The sequence below is a fragment of the Leptopilina heterotoma genome, unplaced genomic scaffold, assembly GCF_015476425.1.
Source record: "Leptopilina heterotoma isolate Lh14 unplaced genomic scaffold, ASM1547642v1 Lhet_188, whole genome shotgun sequence".
NCBI lineage: Eukaryota > Metazoa > Arthropoda > Insecta > Hymenoptera > Figitidae > Leptopilina > Leptopilina heterotoma.
The window spans coordinates 5309-33028 of record NW_025110907.1 but is presented as its reverse complement, the minus strand read 5'-3'; the positions used below and the strand labels follow the sequence as shown (position 1 = coordinate 33028).

The 27720-nt window shown below is 23.5% G+C and overlaps 2 protein-coding genes across 2 annotated transcripts; both read right to left on the bottom strand.

Moving 5' to 3' along the window:
• Nucleotides 1–1480: 1480 nt before the first annotated feature.
• LOC122500524 (QRFP-like peptide receptor) lies at nucleotides 1481–4736 on the bottom strand. Its single transcript, XM_043609480.1, has 4 exons — nucleotides 4175–4736; nucleotides 3120–3290; nucleotides 2733–2920; nucleotides 1481–2022 (listed from the first exon to the last, which is right to left on the bottom strand). The coding sequence occupies exons 1-4, from the start codon at nucleotides 4549–4551 to the stop codon at nucleotides 1592–1594; spliced, it is 1167 nt and encodes a 388-aa protein (XP_043465415.1). The 5' UTR covers nucleotides 4552–4736; the 3' UTR covers nucleotides 1481–1591.
• Nucleotides 4737–8811: 4075 nt separating this feature from the next.
• LOC122500520 (protein NDNF-like) lies at nucleotides 8812–27220 on the bottom strand. The gene is made up of 7 exons (XM_043609477.1): nucleotides 26516–27220; nucleotides 20278–20408; nucleotides 16468–16774; nucleotides 13013–13250; nucleotides 12440–12676; nucleotides 11408–11557; nucleotides 8812–9452 (listed from the first exon to the last, which is right to left on the bottom strand). Exons 1-7 carry the CDS (start codon nucleotides 26746–26748, stop codon nucleotides 9087–9089), a joined length of 1662 nt encoding a protein of 553 aa, XP_043465412.1. The 5' UTR covers nucleotides 26749–27220; the 3' UTR covers nucleotides 8812–9086.
• Nucleotides 27221–27720: the final 500 nt, after the last annotated feature.

The window sequence follows — 27720 nt, the reverse complement described above, 5'->3', positions numbered from 1 at the left end:
TTTAATTTTGAAGAAGTTACAAATTATTGGAGAAATTCAATTGTTTTCAAGAGTAAGAGAATTCATCGCAGAAATTTAATCGTGTTGAAAAATAATAAAATTCTTCGTAAGAATTCAATTATTTTTATAAATCATAAAACTCATCGCAGAATTTCAATTATTTTTAGTACAATTTTAATTGAATTTTTTCGAAAAATTTAGTAAAATTTTAATAAAAATAATTGAACATTGTACTTAAGAATTTTATTACAATTTCTATAAATAATTTAATTTTTTCGAATAATTTTATAATTTCTAAAAATAATTGAATTCCTGCTGTGATAATTGTATTAAATTTTTTGAAAATAATTTAATTCTTATAAAGAATTTTATCAGATTCAAATAATAAAATTCTTTTTATAAATTTAATGATTTTTATAAATAATAAAACTTATTCCAGAATTTCAATTATTTTTAAAACAATTTTAATCAAATTTCTCGAAAAATTGAATTATTCCTAAAAATTTGTATTAAAATTCGTCGAAAAAATTCAATTATTTAAAAATTTTGTTAATAAAATTCTTTACGAGAATTGAATTTTAAGAAACATTCAATTCAATTATTTATTTTTGTATTTAAATAATTGAATTCTCGTAGAATTTTCTATTAAAGATTGATTTCAGTTAAAATTTTAGATAATAATTGAATATTAAAAGCAATATTGCGTATAAATATTGAGAAATAATTGAATTTTGAAATTAATTTTTTTGAAAAAGTTTAATTGAATTTTTCTTTGTATTATTTGAAATTTTTATTTTCTAATATATATTTAATTGAAGAATTCACGAATAATTGAAATTCGTAAAATTAAATATTGTAAACAAATGGATTTGAAAATTGTCAGAGAACTTTTTCGAAAATTAATCGATTTAATGAAGAATTTTAGTTAAAAATTCTTGAAAATAATAACTGAATTAAAATTATGAAAATAATTTTGATAAAGTACAATAGTCTTATAATAAAAAATAATGATTTTATTAATTCGCCATTTTTTTTTTTTTTTTTTTTTTTTTGAAGAAAGGTTTAAAGTGAAGCAAGTTGAAACATGTTTTTTTTATTTTTCTTGTATGTTAGTTTTAACTCCTTGTGGTTATTTAATTGAGTTGACATATGAATCTCTATCTGTTATTTATTGTTCTCTTTTTCTTCGAGGGTATCAGTTTTGTCGTAAGGAATTTTTAGGATTTCTTGTATGGTCAGAATGATACTCTACTCTTGTGGTAGGTTTGATATAATCAGATGTTTTTCCTTTCAAATAAATTTACAAAGAATTAAATTTTTTGTCAGCGTGTATTGTAATTTTTATTTAAGATTCAGGGAAAGTTAAATGAGCTTATAATCGTGCAAAAATAATTTTTATTCAGTTGTGATATCAATTACAATTATTTTAATTTTAATTTTTAATTTTAACTTGAAAGTATGTATCAAATTGCAACGAATGTCAAAAATGCAAAAATCATAAATTGTTCTAAATTTATCATTTGATATTAAAAGACATGAAAAAAATTTGTTCGGTTATAATTCTCGATGTACAACAAAGAATCAATAATTCTTAATCCTGATTTAAATAAGGTCCACGGGGAATCTTCACAGCTTCTCTCTCGGTTAATTCTTCGTTTAAATTCTCCTTTACATTATTAATAGACGTTACCTCAAAATTACCTTTCTTCTTTCGCCACGAACAAATTGACGAAACAATTGACAAAGTTTCATTTAAAAATGCATAGAGAAATGGATCAATTGTTGCATTTAAAAATGACAAGGTAGAAAAAAATGTTTGTAAATACCACCAAAAATTTCCCTCCAATCTCACGTGTAATTTAGCAAGTAAAAAAATCCAAAGTGGTAGTCGGCAAATTGCAAATACTATTATCAGGATCAGAATAATGTTGAGGGTTCTCTTTTTCCTTTGCATATGAATTGGTGGTGAAGAAGAATTTTTGGTGTAAATTTGTCTCGACGATGAATTTCCACTGTTCGATACTAAAAATAACAAAATTGGGAACAAAGAATTTACAAGAGAAAAGAGGTTCATTGAACAGAAAATGAAATGAAACCAAGTATATGAAAGGAGAATGCATGTGGGTGTGAATATATAGGAAGTTTGAGAACAGTTATTCACTGGGCATTAAACAAGACTTGTAATTGACTTTGAACTGCCAAACTTTGTTTTTGTAAACAAAACTGCTCGAATATACATCGTTTAACAGAGGATTTTTTTTTTTAATCAAAAATTTGAGAAAAGACCTCCCACTTAGATGTCGACTTTGTTGCTGTATTCATTTGTTTATTTTGTGCTGTTTCACATACTGACTTAGTGTATGGGATCTTTAAAAAAAGCTTTTTTTTTTTTGAAATTATTTGAAAATAATCCATATAGAAAGAATTAAAATCTCGTTATAATTATTCGGCTGTGATTCAGTTTTATAATCGGAGAAGTTAATCTAAAAATGGATTTTAATTCTTCTTGGTATGTAAATTTTACCTGCAATGCTTTTTAATTCTTTAAGAAACAAAAGAAAAAAGCAAACAACAAGAAAATAAGGAAAAGAAACTTTCTTTGTTTATCTTTATTATTTTCTTGTTGTTAGCTTGTTTTTTTTCTTGTTTCTTTTCTAAGTGGTTCTTTCTTAATTAATATTTCAAATTATTCCTTAAAATAACATGAAATGAGAGCGCATGTGAAATATTACCTATTGAAAGGGTATTTGACCGAGTTTCTTGAGATTTTCCCATGAGTCCTTTTCGGTGAGAAATATTTAGAGCGAGTAGTACGTGCACAATTACAAAAACTGTAGCCAGGGGAAGAAATATTGTAACGAAGAGCCAAGTGTATGCAGTCGCTGCCTTATTGATATTAAACGTCACGCACAATTTCCCTCTGTTTTTTTTTTTCAAAAAAAGGGTAATTATCATTTATCACTTCAAGACTGTTTAGAAATTTTTTTAAAAATGTTAATATTAATTGTTATTATTTTTTATTATTATTAGTAATTGACAAAAACGATGAATATCAGTTTTTTTGGTACAACAGTTTTAAAAGAAAGTAATGAAAATACTTGGGACCAAAATATACTTACTCGTAATAAGTTTCGTCATTAACAACAATCACTGACACGATTTCATAAATTTGTAGAATCGGATAAGAAGCTCCAATCGCAATTAGCCAAATTGAAATTACAAAAAGAATTGCAGATGTCCATTTTTGTCCTCTCATTGTTATAATATGTTTAGGTTTCATTGCTGCATATCTTGAAGAAGAAATAATTAAAATTTTCGGGCCTCGGACTCTTTTTTCGCATGTCTCATACAACTATTTAGTTACTATTTTTATAAATAAGTTACTTGTAGCATGCACTAATTTAGTTGGAAAAAGTCATTAATTAGTTTCTTAAGATGGAATTTTTAATGATTAATTTATTTACTGGGAAAAATTAATTCTAAGATTAAAAAAATTAAATGGGGTAAAAATATCGAAAAGGAAAGTAAACTAGAAATTGAAATCCATTTATATCAACTGTCAAACTCTCTAAATTTCATTAGTAATAATTATAGAATTGGGAATATTGACAAACATTTTGAGATTCAACATGGAGTCGCTATTCTCCACCTGAGAACGCCAAGGTCACCGCTAGATGGCAGTTTTTTTTTCTTGGAATTTCCCCCGCCACCTGGTGGTGACCTTGGCGTTCTCAGGTGGAGAAAGTAAATTAGCATTTTGTCCCTCAAAAACTTTTTTATAATTAAAATAACAGTATGAAAATAATAAAAATTCTGTTTTCAATTTTTTCTCTTGAATAGAAATCCAAATAATAATAATAAAGCTAAATGGCATAAAAGACAAGAAAAAATGTTGAATTTTAAGAAATTCGGTTTTTTGAATTTTTGATAATTTTCGATCATTTTAGATTTTTTACCAAAGAGTCGAGACTATTTAATAAGTAAAGTATTTTCCAAGAGCACAAAAATAAAAGAATTTTTAACTAAAATTCTTCATTAAATCGATTAATTTTCGAAAAAGTTCTCTGACAATTTTCAAAGTCCAATTTACAATATTCAATTTTACGAATTTCAATTATTCGTAAATTCTCCAATAAAATAATAATAATAATAATAATAAAAATAATGACAATACCGATCAATGGCAATGCCGGCGAGAGTCAATGATCCAACGAGAACAGCAACAGTTTGAATAAATGGTATTAATGAACATGACCAATCGGGAAGTATCCAAAGACGTTTACCGGTTTGTAGAAAACTCAGAGTATTTGCAGAAGAGCAGGACAGTAACAAAATATCCGAAAAAGCGTACGATAATAATGCCGAACGATAAAATGGTTTTAAAAATAATTTCCTTCCATTTGAGGATATTGAAATTCTCCATAAAACGCCTAAATTTGCAATAATTCCAATGATAACTATTGGCCAGATTACTGTTTGAAAAATGATTTTACTCTCCTTCTCAAAACAAATTAAAGAACTTTCATAAACTCCGTATATTGTTTTTAACATTTAAAAATATTTTTCTTTCGACAATATTAATAATAATTTAGAGAAATTGCCAACATTATAATATTTATAATATTAATACAAGTAATTATTTTTATTGGGTTCAAATTAATGTTAGGTAATAATATTATTTTCAACTTTAAATATTCTCAATTATTAGTTAAATTTGTCTTTAACATTTGGTTTCAAAGCTGACACCTCGGCTGACACTGAAATTAATAGAAACTAAATTTTCGTTTATAAATGTGAAATAATTTTTTAATTTCCCATGTGCTTGAGATAACATAATCTTTAAATAAATAATGCTTGTAAAACAATGGCAGATGGTGGATTTATAAAGAAAGAAGGTCAAAGAATGACATGATTTAATTTTGATTGTTTATATATATTTATAAAATGTACGTTGGACATTTGCAAAATTTATACATTAATCCAGTGTAATATTAGAATAAAATTACATTAAGTATTAAAATATTAAAATATAATAATATTACATTATAATATATTAATACAATATAGTGAAAAAATAATAAGTTCGTGAATGAAACAAGCTTGTGAAATAGATGATTAATTATAATCATTTTCTATTATAATTTTTTTGTAATTATGGTAATATTGTGATTTTTAATTATGATGATAAATAATGACGCTAATAATGACGATGATCTACTCTCTAAACTTGATTTAGTAAAATTTACAAATTCAAAAGCAAAAAGTCAGTCAATTATTCCAAACTGGTAAATTTCACTATACTAATATATTAGTAGAAATTACTATACTAATAATAATTTCTACTAATTTCTATTTTCTTACTAATTTTCTACTGATAAATTAGTAGAAAATACTATTTATTAGTAAAATTTAATAATTCAAAAGCAAAAAGTATTAATTTGACTGATAAATAGTAATTTCTACTAATTTATTAGTCAAAACCAATTTAAATTAGTGGCTGACTTTTTGTTTTTGAATTAGTAAATTTTACTATAATAAATAGTACCTAATTTCTACTAATTTATTAATTTAACAATTCGAATTAATGACTGACTTTTGTGCTTTTGAGTTAGTAAATTTTACTGATAAATTAGTAGAAATTACTATTTATTAGTACCTAAAATTTATTAATTCAAATTTAGAGATTAATGAATATTACTAATGATAATTTAATTAACATTATTAATGGTAATTCAATTAACATTATTAATTATGCTTGCTATTTTTCAAACTGTCTAAACGATTTTTTATTATTAAATAATTATAAATGATAATTTAATAAACGCATTAATAATGATAATTAAATTAGCAATATTAGTTATAATCTTTTATATCAAAATACAACATTTTACAGAAAAAAAAAAAAATATATTGAAATTATTTATATAAAGAATATTTAAATAAATAAATTTTTATTTAAAATTTTCGATTTAATTTGTCACATATTAATAACAGAGAGAAAATAAAGATTACATTAGAAATAGTCACTTTTAAAATCAGACGATCGGACCATCTTATTTAGTTTCCACTGTCTGACCTAGACTGTCTGTAACTACTGATTTTGTAAGCATCTGTATTTACAAAGATTTGTTTGTTTCTGCGCTTTTTTTTAAGAATGATAATAATAATAATAAAAATAATAATAATAAAAATAATAATAATAAAAATAGTAATAATAAAAATAGTAATAATAATATTAATAATAACAAAGTAATAATAATAAATTAATATCTAATTAAGTGCTTGTTTCACGAAATTAAAAAATCATTTTCAAAATCAGTCTGATTTTCATTCATTTCACTCACATACATCCAGTGAAAAATATTGCAAATGTTGATGATTGACTAAATATTTAGCCAATATTTTCGTCCAAGGCTTAAATGCTAATTTTTAAATTTAAATATTGTCTTTATTATTAACGTAATTTACTAATTCAAAAGCAAAAAGTCAGTTGATAATGTAAATTTAGTAATTTACATTTTTACTAATTCAAATTAAGAGAGTTCAATAATAATTTACAGTAAAAGAAATCTAATGAATTGATAAAATTCTAATTAAAAAATTTAATAAAATTATTTCTTTTTGTATGTTTCAGGAATCAAGTTGCCTCATCGAGATCGCAGCAATCGGTGAGTCACTCTCAGTAATATAGCGACACAATAAAATTTTTTATTTTATTTCTATGTAACGAGGAACAATTTGTTTTAGTAGAAACTGTTTTTTTTTTTTTTATAAAATTCAGCCAGAATTTTTGGCTTGAAATACATGTTAGTCAATTTTAGGTCTTAAAGTCAGCTTTTAAATTAAACATTTTTAATTAAATTTAAATTTTAAATTAAAGTCAGTATTTTCGACTAAATTATTAGTTGTTTTAGCCGAAACAGTTTTTATTTAAAATCAGGCAGAATTTGGGCTTAAAATATAAATGATCCAATTTTATGCCTTATATTATAATCAGCTTTTTAATTTGAAATTAAGTCAGTATTTTGATCGAAAGTATTAGATTGTTCTAGCAAAAAACAGTTTTTTCTTAAATTCAGACAATTTTCTAGCTTAAAATACAAATGAGTCAATATTATGTGTTAAAATCAGTATTTAAATTTGAAATTAAGTTAAAATTATAGCCTAAAGTGTAAGTTGTTTTAGCCAAAAAGTTTTTTCATTAAATTCAGCAAGTATTTGGAATTAAAATAAGTATTTTTTGCTTTTGAATTAATCGATTTTTACTAATAAATTTTACTAATCCAAAATCAAAAAGTAAATATTACTAATCAATACTAATTCCTAGCAATTTATTTGTAAAATTTACTATTTCAAAAGCAAAAATTTAATCTCTAATAAATAGTTATTTCTACTAAATTATTAGTAGAATTTTACTAATTTATTAGTGAAATTTACCATTCTAGTTAGCGACTGACTTTTTGCTATTGAATTAGTCAATTTCACTTAATAAGTCAGTAAAAATTGCAACTTGTTAGTAAAATGTTTACTAAATTGAATTAGAGACAAACTTTTTGCTTCTGAATTAGTAAATTTTACTAATAAATTAGTAGTAATTACTATTTATTGGTAAATTTTACTAATTCACAAACAAAACTATTTTCTCCAAACTTAAACTAGTAAAATTTTTTACTAATTTGAATTAGTGACCGACTTTGTGCTTTTGAATTAGTAAATTTTGCTAATAAATAGTAATTTCTACTAATTTATTAGTAAATTTTATTAATTCAAAATCATAAAGTAAATTTTACTAATGAAATAGTAATTTCTACTAATTTATTTGTCAAATTTACTAATAAATAGTAATTTCTACTAATTTATTAGTAAATTTTACTAGTTCAAAATCATAAAGTAAATTTTACTAATAAATATTAATTTCTACTAATTTATTAGTGAAATTTACCAATTTAAATTAGTGAATGACTTTTTGCATTTGGATTAGTAAATTTTACTACTAAATTAGTAGAAATTATTATTTTTCACTAAAATTCTTTCGCTAATATTGTTCCAATATTTAAATTCAATAGATTAGTTTCTACATTTTTTCAATCTTGAATCAATATTGGACAATATTTTATTTTATCCTACTGGGTAATGAAACATTCTTTCATTCATATATACAAAATATAGTCCAAACGTGCAAAAATAATTCTAATTATAGTAATATTTAATGACGATTATTATTCTAAAGGCTTATTTTATTCAAAGAAAGTAAATATTTCTTTTGTTGAAAGTTAAATAGATATCATCTTAATATAAATTATTTTTAATTATAAATTTTGCAACACGTGAACATATTTTTTGAAATTAATAGTATACAATATTTATTTGAAAAAATACTGCGTTTTAATAAAATATAATTTTCCACGTCATTTCTAAACTTAATTATGAGAATTGTCTTTTTGAAATAAGATTCTATATTAATGTATACATAATATAATGATAGATTAAAGTTAATGATAAATTACAAAACTATAAGTCTTATAAAATTTGGAACGAATAATGTTATGCATTTAAATAGAAAAATCTAGCCTCTACATTTACTTCAAATACTTGATTTAATGTGAATATTTGTCAAGGACTAAACACTTTTTTCTTTTAAAACAAAACAAAAAAAAAATTTCTAGACATGAATTAGAATTTTTATTGAACATTAAATGAAAACGCTTCATTTTTTTTTTTTTGAATGAAGAGTTTTTATTTAAATGAATTATATTTTCTATAATTCAGAAAAATTTCATGAATTTTTTCTCTTGTAATAAAAATATTTTCCTTCAAAGTAAATTTTTTGTCAGTTGCAAATTGAGATAAAAAACGATTAAAAAAATGTTGCGAAGCAACATTTTGATTGGATTTTTTTGTCGAAAATTTTAAAAAAGGGGAAAATATTTGATTACTGCGAGAAGGTAAATTTTACTATATCGGAGAAGTTTTCCTCTTATTGTGAGATTAGTTTCGTTCTGAGTGTAGAATTCGTTTATATGATAATTAGAATTCGAATAAAAAAAGCAGTCGGTTTAGTTAATTTTTTTTGTTGAAAATTGCTTTCATGGCAAACAGGAGCGTTTTGTTCGGACGCCAAGAAGGGGATATGATAGGTACTGCCCTTTGAGTTCAGCTGTAATTTGAACTAGATATTCCTTTCCTGGTTCAAGTTTTCTCACGGTGAATGGCAAAGCCCTTTCTTTGGAGATAGTGTTTTTTTCCTCGCACTCTTCGTATGCATATTCCGATCGTTTCCTTCGATTTAAACCACATTGATCGGGAAATGTAACACTCGATATTCCAATTGGTCCGTGTGCCTCACGTACTAGGACGCAATATTTCGCTGCTCCCGCTGGTTCAACGCCAACTGTCACTTGATGACATTTTCTCATTGATCGAAATTCCCATGGTACACTTTTTGATGATAGCTGTTTTTAATTAATTATTGATGACTATTATTAATTAATATCATAATATTATTAATTATACTAAATAACATTAATACCAAATATTATTTTATTACCAAATTTAGGACCAAATATTATTAATTATACTAAATAACATTAATACCAAATATTATTTTATTACCTTTAGGACCAAATATTATTAATTATACTAAATGATATTAATACCAAATATTATTAATTATACTAAACATAATTATTACCAAATATTATTAATATCAACTATTATTATTCCTAAATATTATTAATTATAAGGGCATCAGGAAAAATATTTAATTTATAGAATTCATAGAAAAATTCTTCAAAACAATTCAATTATTTCCAAAAAATTAAAAAAAAAAAAATTTCTAACGATATTCAATTATTTTAAATACAATTTTAATTAAACACGTCGAAAAAATTTGCAAGAATTCAATTATTTTCAGAAATAATAAAATTCTTCTAAAGAATTCAATTATTTTACAAAAATTTTGATAAAATTCTTTATAGGAATTCAATTATTTTACAAAAATTTTGATAAAATTTTTTATAGGAATTCAATTATTTTACAAAAATTATTTTGATAAAATTCTTCATAAGAATTCAATTATTTTTTTACATATAAAAATCGTGTCAGAAATTCAATTATTTTAAATAAATTTTTAAAAAATTCTTCGAAAAATACAATTATTTTACAAAAATTTTGATAAAATTCTTCATAAGAATTCAATTATTATTTTACATATAAAAATCTTGGCAGAAATTCAATTATTTTACAAAAATTTTGATAAAATTCTTCATAAGAATTTATTATTTTAAAAAATTTCGATAAAATTCTTCATAAGAATTCAATTATTTTTTTATATATAAAAATCGTGTCAGAAATTCAATTATTTTAAATAAATTTTTAAAAAATTCTTCGAAAAACACAATTATTTTACAAAAATTTTGATAAAATTCTTCATAAGAATTCAATTATTTTTTTACATATAAAAATCTTGGCAGAAATTCAATTATTTTACAAAAATTTTGATAAAATTCTTGATAAGAATTGAATTATTTTCAGAAATAATGAAATTTTTCGAAAGAATTGAATTATACTTTTAATAAATTTGAATAAACTTCTGTACAAGAATTGAATTATTTTCTTAAATATTTTCTTACATATAATAAAATTCTTTGCAGGAATTCAATTATCTTCAAAATAATTTTAAAAAAATTTCTTAAAAATATTCAATTATTTTCAAAAATTTTAATAAATTTAAAAAAAATTCTTCGAAAGAATTCAATTATTTTCAGAAATAATAAAATTCTTTTTATGAAACCATTATTTTCTCTCGAATGCCCTTAATTCCAACTATTATTAGAAATTGAAAATAAAATTCAATAAGATTAAAATATGATCTTTGTGTCTATTCATAAAATTAAAAATCGAAAATTTAATTTCACAATTAAAATTATTTGATTCGATCTTTATTTTGAGAATATTGAATTTTAAGATAAAAGTACAGTTCTTAATTTGAGATTTCATTTATGTTTTAAAAATGGACATTGATTTTTTTATTGGGAATTATTATTTTTGTATGTAGTATCAATTTCTGAATTGGAATCTATGTTTAAATTTTAGAACAACTATTTTAAAAAACTATTTTATTTATCTTATTTAAAAAATATTAATTTTCTTCTATTAAATATTAATTAATAGTGGTAGTAACTAATAATGTTAATAATAAATAATATCAGTAATCAACAAGTTTAATAATTAATAATTAATAATTAATATTAAAAGAATAGGTATGAATAAATCTGATCATTTTCAGAAATAAAAGTAAATATTTTATTTTTGAATTTAGAATATTATTTTCAATATTTACCTAAGTACTGGACGATATTTTCTTCTAAATTAAATTTTGAAATTTATTTTCAAAACAATTTTTTACCTCTGGATATGGAATGGAGCCTTCATCGGTCGCAAGAACTTTTATTAGCGATATTTTTTCGTGTGGAGTTGAAGAAACTCTTAGAGTATATTGTTTTCCTGGTGTCAATGGTGGTGCTTTTATTGCAGCGTGCCCAATTACTTCTGCGACCTAAATTCATAAATTCTTCTAGAGTTATAATAATAAGAAACGTAAACTTAATTAACTGAGTTTTATAAATTTTAATCAATTTTAACTAAATTTTGTAAAATTCAACTCTTTAAATTTGAAGTAGTAGAAATGTTTACTAATTTGAATAAGTGACTGACTTTTTGCTTTTGAATTAGTAAATTTTATTAATAAATATTAATTTCTATTAATTTATTAGTGAAATTTATTAATAAATAGTAATTTCTACTAATTTATTAGTAAATTTTATTAATTCAAAATAAAAAGGAAATTTTACTAATTAATACTAATTTTTACTAATTCAAAATCAAAAAGTAAATTTTACTAATAAATAGTAATTTCTACTAATTTGTTAGTGAAATTTACTAACACAAAAGAAAAAAGTAAATTTTACTAATAAATAGTCATTTCTACTAATTTTTTAGTAAAATTTACCAATTCAAACGCAAAAAGTTTGTCTCTAAATCCAGTTAGTAAAGATTTTACTAATAAATAGTTATTTATACTGAATTATTAGTAGTTTTACTAGTGAATAGTAATTTCCACTAATTTATTAGTGAAATTTACTAATAAATAGTAATTTCTACTAATTTATTAGTAAAGTTTACTAATTCAAAATCAAAAAGTAAATTTTACTAATTAATAGTAATTTCTACTAATTTATTTGTAAAGTTGACTAATTCAAATTTAGTAAACCCTATGTAATAGTTCTTTTACTAAAAATTAGTAGTTTTCTTCTAAAAATTAGTAAGATTTTTAATTGGTGAACGAATTTATTTACTATATTAATAACTTAGTAACTCTTTAATTAGTAAAACCGCTAATTTAGATTTAGGTAATAAAAAAATAATAAATATATTGTACCTGTGGAACAATGCCATTGGCTCTTAATTTTGCTGTAACAATCCCACCACCACATGGCAAAATGTGAAACATTGTTGTAGCATTTCCCAGCGGCATATATTGAAAATTAATTAATCCGTCACTTTTCTTCAAGTCCACAGTTGTATATCGTCCATTGAGTAAAGTTTGCGTTGGTGTTTTGCGAAATTTCAACATATCCGAGGCCACCAAATTTGAAACATTATTTCTCATATTCACCTAAAAATAGAATTTTACTAATTTTATTATTGAAACAAAACTATTTTATAGGTATATAAATTAGAAATTACTATATTTATACCAAATTTACTATTTTATATATTCAAATGAAAAAAAATAGTATTCAAATCATTTGCACAAATATTTTTACCATTAAATTTATGACTTTTTTTTCTAATTACAAAAAGGCTTTATTGTATTACGAATATAAAATTGTTTTTTGTTTCCCCGCTCTAAAGGAAACATAAATAGTTATGAATGAAACGCATGTATATTGTTTTGAAACGTTTTGCTACTGAAATTTGAAATAAGAAGAAAAGTGGTTGAGTCACTGACCACATATAGTGTAAAGTTGTAATTAGTGTTGTATTTCATTCCGTGAAGTGTCAGTTTCGTTTGACGTACGCAATGCAAGCCTTCCGGTACACCTCTATATTGCTGTTCTTGAAAAGAACTTCCTCTCGTGACGCGGGGACGATTTTGTAAAAAATTTTTCGCCGCACATAATGTTGAAGGGTGATATTGTGCTCCTGATGTTACCACTAAACAATAACTCGACAAATGGGAATCTTGGCTGTTGTGAAATTTTTGAAAAAAAAAAAATTAAATTAATCAAAACTTTTTATTCAGTTTTATGATACCTAAACTGTTTATATTGTAAAGGGTAAGTATTGTATTAAAAATATGATTTTATAAATATTTTTTGTTGTCTGTAAGAAGAAGTAATTGAAATATGTTAATGGATGCGATTTTTTAGTTTGACTTTGATTTTTGGTTGGAATTTGACTTTAAATTAGACTTGGACTGTTACTTTGACTTCAACTTTGACTTAAACTTTAACTTTAACTTTAACTTTAACTTTAACTTTAACTTTAACTTTAACTTTAACTTTAACTTTAACTTTAACTTTAACTTTAACTTTAACTTTAACTTTAACTTTAACTTTAACTTTAACTTTAACTTTAACTTTAACTTTAACTTTAACTTTAACTTTAACTTTAACTTTAACTTTAACTTTAACTTTAACTTTAACTTTAACTTTAACTTTAACTTTAACTTTAACTTTAACTTTAACTTTAACTTTAACTTTAACTTTAACTTTAACTTTAACTTTAACTTTAACTTTAACTTTAACTTTAACTTTAACTTTAACTTTAACTTTAACTTTAACTTTAACTTTAACTTTAACTTTAACTTTAACTTTAACTTTAACTTTAACTTTAACTTTAACTTTAACTTTGACTTTCATTTTGATAACGAAATTTAAAGTCAAAGTTAAAGTCAAATTTAGATTCAAAGTAAAATTGAAATTTAAAGGCAAAGTTAAAGTCAAAATTACAGTCAAATTTATGGTCGGAGTTAAGGTCAAAGTCAAATTTAGACTCACATCTTAAATTTAAAGTTAAAGTCGAAGTTCAAATCAAAATCTATGTCAAATTTTAAATGAAAGTAAAATTTAGAGTCAAAGTTAAAGTCAAAATCAATGTCAAAATTAATGTCAAATTTCGAGTCAAATTTAAAATATAAGTTGAAGTCGGAGTCAAAGTTACAGTTGACGTTAAATTTAGAGCCGAAGTTAAAGTCAAAATCAATGTCAAATTTATAGTCAAAGTTACAGTCAAAGTTAAATTAAGAGTTAAAGTCAAAATCAATGTCAAAATTTAGATTCAAATTTAATAGCAAAGTTAAAGTCAAAATTATTGTCGGTCGAAGTTAATGTCAAAGTCAAATTTAAATTGAAAGTCAAAATCTATGTCAAATTTAAAATCAAAGTTAAATTTAGAGTGAAAGTTTAAGCCAATATCAATGTCAAAATTAATGTTAAATTTAATCAAATTGAAATTTAGTGTCAAATTTAAAATTTAGAGTCCGATTTAAAATTAGAGTCAAATTTAAAATCAAAGTTAAAGTCAAAATCAATGTCAAAATTTAGATTCAAATTTAAAATCAAATTTAAAGTCAAATTTAAAGTTACAGTCAACGTTAAATTTAGAGTCAAAACACATGTTAAATTTAGAGTTAAATTTAAAATCAAAGTTAGAGTCGTAGTTAAAGTTACAGACTACGACTTTAACTTTGATTTTAATTTATTTTGAAATTAAAGTCAAATTAATTTTGACTCTAAATTTAACATTGACTCTAACTTTGACTTCGACTTTAACATTAATTTTAAATTTGAATTAGAATTTTGGCATTGATTTTGACTTTAATTAAAATTTTTAAATTTTCAATTAAATTTCTCAATCAACGTTACAGTCGAAGTTTATGTCAAAATCAATGTCAAAATTATAGTCAAATTTAAAATCAAAGTTTAAGTCGTAGTTTAAGTTAAAGTTAAAGTCAAAATCAATGTCAAAATTTAGATTCAAATTTAAAATTAATGTTAAATTCGAAGTCAAAGTTACAGTCAATTTTAAAGTTAGAGTCAAAGTTAAAGTAAAAAGTTAAAATCAAAATTAATGTCAAATTTGAAGTCAAAGTGAAATTTTTAGTCAAATTTTAAATTAGAGTGAAATTTAAGATCAAAATTAGAGTCAAAGTTAAATTTAGAGTGAAAGTTAAAGCCAAAATCAATGTCAAAATTAATGTTAAATTTAATGTCAAATTGAAATTTAGAGTCAAATTTAAAATCAAAGTTAAAGTCAAAATCAATTTTAAAAATTTAGATTCTTTAAAATCAAATTTAAAGTCAAAGTTAAAGTTATAGTCAATGTTAAATTTGGACTCAAAATTAAAGTCAAAATAAATGTCAAATTTAGAGTGAAAATTAAAATCAAAGTTAAATTCGTAGTTAAAGTTACAGTCAAAGTTAAAGTTAAAATCAATGTCAAAATTGACTTTGACTTTGTAACTTTGACTCTAAGTTTCACTTTGACCTTAAATTTAACATTGATTATTACATGAAACTTTGACTGTAACTTTGACTACGACTTTAACTTTGATTTTAACATTAATTTTGACTCTAAATTTAACATTGACTGTAACTTTGACTTCGACTTTAACATTAATTTTGAAATTTGAATTTAAATTTTGGCATTGATTTTGACTTTAATTAAAATTTAAAATTTTGACTTGAATCACTCAATCAAGGTTACAGTCAAAGTTTATGTCAAAATCAATGTCAAAATCAATGTCAAAATTATAGTCAAACTTAAAGTCGAAGTGAAATTTAGAGTCAAAGTTAAAGTCAATATCAATGTCAAAATTTGGATTCAAGTTTAAAATTAATGTTAAAGTCGAGTTCAAAGTTACAGTCAATGTTAAATTTAGACTGAAAGTTAAAGTAGAAAGTTAAAATCAAAATTAATGTTAAATTTGTAGTCAAAGTGAAATGTTGAGTCAAATTTTAAATTAGAGTGAAATTCAAAATCAAAGTTAGAGTCAATGTTAAATTTAGGGCCAAAGTTAAAGTAAAAATCAATGTCAAAATTAATGTCAAATTTAGAGTCGAATTGTAAATTAGAGTCAAATTTTAAATCAAAGTTATAGTCGAAGTCAGATTAACAATCAAAGTTAAATTTAGAGTCAAAGTTTTAAAGTCAAAATCAGGGACAATGTCAAATTCGAAAATTGAAGGTCAAAATAAAAAATTGCAACCCTTTTGGAAAAACATAAATAGAAAGAAATTTTTTCTCATCCACATTTTGCTCCTTCCACAGAATCGACAATAAAAGATTGCGTGTTTTAGTTTTCATATATATAAAATGAAGAAAAAAAACAAGAGAGTGGAAATAAAAGCGACGAGTGTATAAAAAACAATAATGGATATAAAAGAGAGAAATAGTTACTACCTCTTGCTCCAAGAAACCGTGAGACGACGTTTTCTTCTGCGTTGTTGGAATCGAAGAGAATAATTGCGTTTTCCTTTAAAGTTCTCAAACGAGCCTGGAAGATGATCCAGGGCATTGGATGTTGCAAAGAGAAGAACCGTGTTTGGAGACTCACTCTTTGGGTATGGGGACTCGAGGGATTTGATCTCGAACCGGTAAAGACCTGCTCGCACTCTTGGAATTGAAAAATTCTGCGCTTCCGGGCCTTTATAGGTGAATAATGGCGAACCCTGTATCAATGTTTTCACTGGCCATCTCGTCTGGACCACTGAAGATAGACAATTGTTACTTTTTTTTTTGCTCTTTTTTGCTTTTAATTTTTTATATCCGTAAGTTTTTTTATATTATTTTATTATATAATTAAGGATGTAAATGATAAAATTTAAATTATAATCATCAAATTTTTGAGGAATATTTCTTTAAACTTCCACAGTATCTCTTTAATCTTATAGTTTTTCTTATCAAATTTTTAATATACCTTTTTTGTCTCAATTTGATATAAAAGTTGCTTCGCAACACTTTTGATACCTTTTTTGTCTCAATTTGACATAAACGTTGCTTTGAAACTCTTTTGATACGTTTTTTGTCTCAATTTGATATTCTTAGAAAATAAAAAAAAATTCGCTGTCGTGAAGAATCGAACCCCGGTCTGTGCTTTACGAATCCAGTAGTGTTACCACTGACCCATCTTACTTAGAGAAAAGTATATAATATTAATAACTAATAATAAGCCTATCGAACCCTATTTTGATTAATTTAGACCCAAATTTATATATCATACACAGGTAAAAGCTCTGTATTATTTAAAATAAATGTTTTTATTAAAATAATAATATAAAAAATAAAAAACATTTCTTTTTTTTTATGTTTAGATATATTATTAAAATACTATTCAAATAATTGATAATTAATATCTATAAAATAATAATTGACTAATATCGTTTAGTAAATGATGTTTTCGCCGTTTTCGGTTAATTTTTGCAATAATCGCGTTTCGCGAATGACCTTGGCGAATAAATTTCCGTTTCCTCTGGTGATTAATTGCCATCTTTCTTCTTTTAAAGACTATTAGAAGGTTCCGCGACGAGGCCGAATTTTATTTAGTCTTGACAATTTGAAATTCTAATTTTGTCACGATCCACGAAAATAAGTCGCCTGACTTGACTGAAGACGGTCTAGACGGTCCGAAATTATTTGAGAGCGCGCGGAGTCCGCACGTAAATCCTCGGATTCACGTGACTGAATGACAGTCTCTTTTAAAAGTAAGGGTGGTCGCCTTTTAAATATTTTACTTTCATCGTTTCCACCCTTTCGCTTCTTTTTGCTCGCTCTCTTTCTCTCTCTCTCTCTCTCTCACTCACTTAAGTATAGACTGCACTGCATTATACCAATTTTTCGAAAAAAGTTTATTTTTTACATTGCGAGCACTCATCTATACTAAAATCTACTATTTACTACTTTTTTTTACGATCAGCTACTATTTGGATACTTTTTTTTATTTGTAACACTAAAAACTACTTTTTTACATGTTTGAGAATTTATACTTAGACATTTTTGTTAACAGTTGAAATAACACAATTATTTTTAAATTTTAATAAAGTTATTGGAAAAAATTTTTAAAATTTTAATAAAATTCTTAACGATTTAATTATTTTCACAAAATTTGCGTAATTCAATGATTTTTAATATCTATTTTAATAAAAAATTACCCAAAAGAATTGAATAATTTGACAAAAAATGTTTATAAAATTCTTCGCAAAAATTCAATTATTTTCATAAATAAAAAAATTTGCACAGGAATTCGATTATTTAAAACAGAATTTTCCTAATATTTTTCGGAAAAAATCAATTATTTAAATAGATTTTTATAAAATTCTTCGCAATAATTCAATTATTTTTCGAAATAATAAAATTCTTCTCAGGAATTCAATTATTTTCAGGAATTTTAATAAAATTCTTTGCAAAATTCAATTATTTTGATAAATAACAATATTCATCACAAGAATACAATTATTTTCAAAAGTAACAAAATTCTTCGAAGAAATTCAATTATTTTCAAAAATTGAAATAAAATTCTTTGCAAAATTTCAATTATTTTCAAAAGTTTTTCGCAATTCAATGATTTTAAAATATTTTGTTCTCATAAAATTTATCAAATAATTTAATTATTGAAAAAAATTTTTAATACTGTTGTACGAAAAAAAATCAATTATTTTTATAAATAATAAAATCAATTATTATAAGAAATTTTAATAATTTTTTTTTCCAAAATTCAATTATTTTGATAAATTTCAAAATTCATCACAAAAATTCAATTATTTTGAAAATTATAATAAATTTCTTCTTGGAAATTCAATTATTTTTAAAAATTCTAATAAAATTGTTCCCAAGAATTCAATTACTTTTATAAATAATATAAAACGCTTTTTAGGAATTCAATTATTTTTGAAAAATTCAATAAAATATCACAGAAATATTTAATTATTGTCCAAAAATTTTAATACAATTCTTGGCAAAATTTCAATTATTTAATAAAATTCTTCGCAAGAATTCAATTATTTTCATAAATTCTTTATAATAATTAAATTGGTTAGTTTTAATTGTAATTATAATAAACTTTTTTGAAAGAATTCAATTATCTTCATAAATAGTAAAACTCATCGCAGGATTTCAATTATTTTTAACGTAATTTTAAATTAATTCTGCTAAAAACGCAATTATTCTTAAAAATTTGAATAAAATTCTTCGAAAAAATTCAATTATTTGAAAAAAATTTGATATAATTTGTTTCTTAGAGGGTAATAATTATTTTCAATTCATTTTTAATTATATTTCTTCAATGAAATTAATTATAAAAAATTTTAATGCAATTCTTCGTAAAAATTCAATTATTTTAAAAAATGTTGATAAAATTCTTTATAATAATTCAAATTTAAGAAATATTCAATTATTCAGAGAAATTATTCATTATTTAAATAATTGAATTCTCGTAGAACTTTCTGATAAGAATTGATTTAGAATTGAATAAAATAAAATAATTAAAGTTTCGAATAATTTTATTTATAAATTTCAAGAAAAATGAATTGAAAATTGATTGAATTTTGAAAGAATTACTTTTGTCATTTTTAGAAATAGTTAAATTTCAAAAATGCGTTAAAGTGTTTGAAATATTTCAATTCTTGTAGACAAAATAAATAGGTATTTAAATATTTATTTTTAAAAATTATTCTATTATTAAATGTAATTAAGAAATTATAAAAAAATTGAGTCTTCAAGATTAATTTTTCATAGTTACTTTTTTGACTACTTTTTTGTCCTTAAGCTACTTTTTTAAAATTAATTATCGAGTACGAAGCCTGACATTGTTTCGATCAGTTTTTCTAAGGATATCAAATTGAGTCAAAAAAAAAAAAAAAAAAAGGAATCAAAAGTGTTGCGAAGTAATGTTTTGATTCCTTTTTTTTTTGTCTCAATTTGATATACTTAGAAAAATTGTTAGGATATTAACAGTATTGGTTGTTGTATTAAAAGCAATTTTCGGATTAATTCTGAAAAAAAAGATGATTTAAGAAATTTTTTGAAAAGAGGAAAAAAAGTGTGTAAAATAATTTGAATAGCAAAATGGTTTCGAGAGAAAATTTTGAAGGTGAAATTGTAATTTATAACTATACACTTTTATCATGTTTTTGTTTAGCATATTAAATTGTATAGTGCCTTAGGATATTATAGTATAGGTTAGTGAAGATATACTCTTCTTTTTTTGGGACTCACATTTCGACCCTTCGGTTTGTTGATCTTCTTCAGGGGGGCCAACATAACTCACTGTCCAGGATATAGGCCCACTGCAAGGAGTGACAAGCAAGGTCAAAGGAGGCCCTTCCCTTGGACTCAGATAGAGGAATCTGTAATGATTTCATCTGCATCCAGTATGATATTGCCATTCATTTTATGTTAGAAGTGAATAGAAATACAATTTTAAAATATATTTTTCAAAATATTTTAAAATAATATTTTTAAAATATTATTATCGAGATAAAATAATGTTATCGAGATTCTTTCTTTTTTTTCCATCAGGAACGATAATTTTCTTTTTCTGTAAGATAACATGAGTAGTAGAAGGCTGAATTCAAAATTCTTATTAATTAGACAGTTTTTCTAAGGTTTGAGACAAAAAAGTGTGTTGGGAAGCTACTTTTTGATATATGTTTTTTTTGTCTCAATTTGATATAAACGTTCCTTTGGATCTCTTTTGATGCTTTTTTTGTCTCAATTTGATATCCTTAGAAAAACTGTGCTTCCTATTATGGTTTTTAGAAGTACATTAAATTTCCTATTTTAAAAAAAATTCCCAGTCGCGAAGAATCGAACCCCGGTTTGTACTTTATGAATCCAGTAGTGTTACCACTGACCCATCTTACTTAGAGAAAAATATAATATTAATAATTAAGTATCGAACCCTATTTTAATGAATTTAGGGCTGAACCTACAGAATTTTCGTAAAATTTTATGAAAACTATTGTTAGATATTTAAATATACGGTTTTTGGAAAGGATAATTAAAAATAATTTTTCTTGTCCCTTTTACGATGAGACCACGTGACTAAAGAGATGTTTGCTTCCTGAATTGACCCTTTTGACAAGAAGCGTGTGGCTTGTAGTTTGAATAGTGTGCTTTGATGCTTTTGATGAAGTCGCGAAGCTAAGCGTCGGGACGCCGCCGCACGTGCTCTTGCACAGTTAAAGCCAAGAAGACTTTTCAAGAAGCCTTTGTAAAATTAGCGTCGGGACACAATGTCGACGTCGCGGCGTCTAAAGGGGTCGTACCTCGCGACCCCCGATGCTAAATTCAGCGTGTTCGTCTTGTCTCGAAGTCCTATTTGAATCTAACACTCTTTAAGGTCTAGAATGTCATTTTAACAAGACGCATGTATATAATTATTACTATACTGATATACAATTGCAGTTAGCGTCACACGATTGTTTCTATATCTCGCCAATCGTATTTCGTTCACTGTCTTACGCTTTAATCGTAGGGGAGTGTGTCTAGGTATGAGACGGGTTTTGTTTTTGACCCATAAATTTCAAATGGGTAAACGAAATTGTAAATAAAATATACCGTTCGAAAAGTAACTTAAATACGCAACTTTTATTCAAAGAAAGTGTAGTGTTCAGATGGACTCAAAAAAAGTTATGATCAATTTTCCGAGCACATCGCTTTTGTCAACGATAAAAAAATGTGTCCAGTTGTGAGACACTTATTAAAAATTGCTAAAATTCAAAAAGTTTGACATAACGTTTTATATGTTATGTTTAGTAGAAATAATTAAATATATTATTATATACTAAATAATATTTATTCGCCAAAATAGGACTATCAAATAAACACAATTTAATATAGCTGCCCAGAACATTATTCATGTTTTTGTTTCACTATATAATTTAATACTTAAATGGAATGAAAAAATAAGAAGGTAAAATTTTTCAGAATTTTATAAAAAAACAAATTAAATAAATTTTTTCATATATAAATTATAAACGGGATTATGAGATTAACATTTAAAAACTGGAGCAATAAGAATAATTTGAAAATTTGCGCAATTATATTCCAGATGCTAAATCGGGTTTTAATTTTAAAAAAAAATGTATGGAGAATTTCCTAAATTATTATTTATAATGTGTATGTAGAGTGTGAGAAAATCGAAAAACCGGATTGCAATAAGTTGTTTAACCAGATTCGGGAATTATCTTATTCGATTGAGAAAAATTAACACAGTGTACGCGTTATGCATTTAATAATGAAATTAAACTTAGATTGTTTCCTGTATTAGTTTCATAAAAACTTGTGGAATTTCAAAATTTAATTTGGAATCTTTTTTTTTTCTCTCTACAAGTGTATTTTTAGTGACTTTAATAATTTAGTACTAATTTATTTCTTTTTTAAAATGATCAGGAAATTTTTTGAAAATCTTTTCTTTATATTCACTAACGATTAATTATAAAAAAAAATTTCGAAAATTCTGCACGTATTTTATTAATAATTAGTTATTTTTACTATAATATTGCTGAAGTAAAAATTCAATCGAAAATTTTAGTAACAATTAGTTATTTTTATCTCTAAATTTGAATTAGTAAAAATGTTTATTAATTTGAATTAGTGACTGACTGTTTGCTTTTAAATTAGTAAATTTTACTAATAATTAGTTACAAATAGTTATTTCTAAAAATTTTAGTAATAAATACACTGAAAAAAAATTTAATTGAATCAAATAAAAATTAATTGACTCAATTAAATGGTTTAATTGTCTATTATTGAATAAATATTTATTTGAACCAAGTAAATATTTATTAGAATGTTTTTTAATTCAAATAAATATTTATTTGCATCAATAAAACAATTTTTTTGAAGTAACTAAATATTTATTTGTATCAAATATTCAATTATTCATTATAATTAATTCTTTTAATTTAGACTAATATCTCTTCAATTGCGTCAAATAATTAATTATTTGGTCCAAATACAAAATTTATTTGCATCAAAACAAAGCAGTTTTGGATTCAAATAAATCTCAAATTGTATTAATTAATAAATGAAACTTTTTATCATTTTTTAATTGTAAAAATAATAAAAATTCAAATTTTTTACTATCGATTCTACCTTCTAAGGGACTCAAAGCTTGAAAGTATTAGGCACTAAATTTTTACAATTAAATAAAAATTTGAAACCTACGGGGATCGAAACCTAGACGCACGTACCTAACCGAAGAGCCTTAACGACATCGACAACCGAACCGACTTGGAAAATTATATTCGATATGTATATAAATTGCAAGTGTAAAAATTTCCAAATTTCTAATTATTTTTATAAAATTATTTTAAATTAATATGAATCTTACTAAAATTATTATGTTCAATATATTTAACACATATTTATTATTTATATAATAGATTTTTATATTGTTAAAAGTAAAATTAACTAAAATTAATTGAGACAAATAATTTGTATTTATATCTAATATCCATTTACTTGAGTAAAATAAATAAATGAAATAGTTTCAAATAACTCATTTATTATCGTTTTAATAAGTGATTTATTTGATCCAATTATTTTTTTATTTGTTCTTATTAAATATTTTCTTAGCATTAAATAATGCATTATTTGCATTAAATAATTTAGTTTACTTGAAGCCATAAAATGAAATAATTGCGCCAAATAATGTTTATTTATATCAAATATCCAATTAGTTGAGTGAAATAAATAAATTAAATGTTTCAAATAACTCATTATTTTGGTTTCAATAAGTTATTTATTTGATCCAAATATTTTTTATTTGTTTCCATTAAATATTATATTTGCATTTAATAATGCATTGTATTTGAATTAAATAATTTAGTTTACTTGAAGCGATAAAATAAATTAATTGTGTCAAATAATGTTTATTTATATCAAATATCCAATTAGTTGAGTGAAATAAATAAGTTAATTGTTTCAAATAACTCAAAAATTTTTTTTTTCAGTGCACTGATTCAAAATGTAAAACAATTTTACTAATTAAAATTCAGAGAGAGTAACTAATTCAGATTAGTTTACAATTATTCTATAATAGTTAATAGTTTGGCAATAAAAATTTACAACTTTTTTTATTTATTCAAATTTGTTTTTGTGAAAATGAGAAAAACATTCCCCCGACATCAAAGCAGAAGGGATTTTTAGTGATTTCATTTCTTTGCATAATAAAACATATATTTATATCCACATCTTGCACAAGGGGAAGTTTAAGTTGTAATATAATGCTTTGAAAAGATATATGGTGTTCACTTTTCATTTTCAGTGAAATTATTCTCTTATTCGAAATTGTTTCAATTATATATATGTATATATATAGAGAGAGAGAGAGAGAGGGAAAGAGAGGAACAACGTGGCTCTCTTTAGGCACGTGGTATTTCTTTGACGTGTTATTTGGCACGAGTCCGACGCTCTTTGAAAATTTCATGCCTTCCGTTACTAGAGAGCATCCACCTCAAAGATGTTATTTAGCTATTTACAAATTGATACTGTTTAAAATACAAATAAATCTTATTCTTATACGTCACTTATTCGTCTATTTTGTCGTTTCATTAACAATGGAAGAAAACAAATGTTTAGGAATCGAAATAAGAAAAAAATTTGTTTATTACTTATTTATATTCTCTAAGAATTAATTGGATTCTACTAAGAAATAGTGAAATTTTTACTAATTTTTTAGTAGAATTTCACTAATTGCTGAAGTCATCTATTTCACTAAATAAATTAATAAAACTCTCTTATCGACTTTTAATAAAACAGTTATTCTACTAATTGTTACAGACTTCGAAGTCAATAATTAATTTTAAAAAAGTAGCGAAAAATAGCTTAAAGACAGAAAAAAAAGTAGTAAAAAAGTAGCTACCGACAAATTAAATTTCACGACTCAATTTTTTTTTTAATTTCTTAATTAAATTCAAAAATAGAATAATTTTTTTTAAATATTTAAATACCCATATTTATTTTGTCTACAGGAATTAAAATATTCAAAATGATTTCATTGTAACGCATTTTTGAAATTTAATTATTTCTAAAAATTACAAAAGTAATTCTTTCAAAATTCAATCATTTTTCAATGCATTTTTCTTGATATTTATAAATAAAATTATTCAAAACTTTAATCATTTTATTTTATTCAATTCTAAAGCAGTTCTCATTAGAAAGTTCTACGAGAATCCAATTAATTAAATAATAAATAATTTATCTGAATAATTGAATAGTTCTTAAATTTGAATTCTTATAAAGAACTTTTTATCAACATTTTTTAAAAGAATTGAATTTTTACGAAGAATATTGCATTACAATTTTTGATAATAATTAAATTCATTTGAGAAATGTAATTAAAAATTAATTGAAAATAATTATTACCCTCTAAGAAACAAATTACATTAGATTTTTTTCAAAGAATTGAATTTTTTCGAAGAATTTTATTCAAATTTTTTAAAAATAATTGCGTTTTCAGCGGAATTAATTTAAAATTATTATATAAAAAATAATTGACATCTTGCGATGAGTTTTATTATTTATAAAAATAATTGAATGTTAGCGAAGAATTCTATAAACATTTTTTTAAAATTATTTAATTCTTTTGGTAAATTTTTAATTAAAATAGTAGATATTAAAAATCGCATTGATTTAAAAAAAAAATTGATGGAAATAATTGAATTGTTTTAAAGAGTTTTATTTAAATTTTTTGAATTTTTTCCGATAAATTTATTAAAATTTTTTAAAATAATTTTTTTATTTCAACTGTTAGCAAACTTAATATCCAAAATTTTTGTTAAATTCAACTTATTTTTGAGCTCAAAATAAAAACAAGTCAATTTTTAAGTCTTAAAATCAGTTTTCTAATTAGAAATTTAGTCAATAATTGGACTGATATAAGTTGTTTTAGTCAAAATTAGGTTTAAAGCAAGACTTATTTTTTATAGTATAAAAAAATGTCTGAAAATTTCAGTAATTTTTTCAATTTTTCAATTGGTGAAAAATGACTGATATTTCAATTGTTTTTAACCATCGTTTTGAGACAAATTTTTGAATTTTTTTGGTGCTTTTTATAAAAAGCTTAAAGTTTTAAAAAAAGCACGAAAAATTTGTCTCAAAAACGATAGTTTTTTAGACAATTTTTTGGTTTTAAAAAAGCTTTAAAAAAGCACAAAAAATTTATCTCAAAAACGATAGTTTTTGAGACAAAATAATTAATAGTCTTAATGTTGGAGTGCAACATTCGGAACCTTTCTTCTTAATATTCGAACACAATATTGCTCTAATTTTGCAAAAACTACAATTTTCAAAACACTGTTTAAACAAAATCACTCTATTCAGCATTTTACTACTCACGCGACTAATTTTATCCAGTAGAAAATAAGAAAGAAATCTCTCGATTTTTTGAAATGAAAATCACTGAAAATTACATATAAAAAATGGAAATTAAAAAAAAATTGCTCACTGAGACACGTTGTGGGGATTCAGTGTCGCTGGTAATTGATATTCCGGAAGTAGAACACCGGTACGATTGAATTCTTCCGCTTTGGTTGGCTTTTCGGATCTGTAGGGTCGGGGACTCCCCATGGTGAATCTCATTGGTAGATAACCAGCGCCAAATGCCCGGCAAATTTGTGCATTTAAAACTAAACACAGGACTAGAATAATAAACATTTTGACTGTTGGAAATTTTTTCATTGTGAATTTAAAGTTTCCTTTTTTTTATTATTATTAATTGAAGAAAACCGTTTTTTTAATTGAAGAAACTGTTTTCATTAATTGAAAAAACTTGGTTTTATTTAGAAAAACTTGATTTTCTAAACTTGATTTTCTTCCGGTTTTTTAAACTTGTCTTTTGAAAACTTTTTTTTAAAACTATGTTTTGATTAGAAAAAGTTTATTTTTAATTAGAAAAACATAATTTTTGTGAACTTGAGAAACAAAAATTTTTGTTTGTATTAATTTGCGAAACTACGCGAAAATTTGACGAAATATATACATAAATAGTTAGGTGATCCGCCGTCCAGTGACGAAGGAGTCCGACTGTGGTCGCTGGATAAGTCGCGACAGCGGTAAGCTGCTTAAACCCATGCCATGCCAAGAAACCCCTCGCATTGACTTACACACTGCCCCGAATTCAGGAGGGGGCTTTCCGTGTCCGCACGCTTCTGTTCCCCCCTCATCATTGCAAAAAATCATGCACTTAATGAGGCCATAAGGGTGGTCCGGTAATTCCTTATACTTCTTTATAAATATGAATTTCGTTTATGCGAGTTTGAAAAAACAAAAAAAAATTCCGACTATTTCGACTTTGGATTAGAAGTATATTACTCTCTGAATTAGTTAAAAATGTCAGTCACTAACTCGAATTAGTAAAAATTTTTAATAATTTTTGTGAAAAATTTTAATATTTCGTTTAGTAGTTTCTCAATCTTAATTAATAACCTCTAAATCTGAATTAGTACTCTATGAATTTAAATTAGTAGTTTTCTACTAAGGAAATTGAGAGAATTCGTTTACAAATTGAATTAGTAACAGTTTTGACTAATTTTTAAATAAAAAACTACTATTTTTAGTAAAAAAAAATATATATATATATTTTTTAGTACAAACTACTATTTCTAATAAAAAGTACTCTTTTTAGAAAAAAACAACTATTTGCTAAAAGAA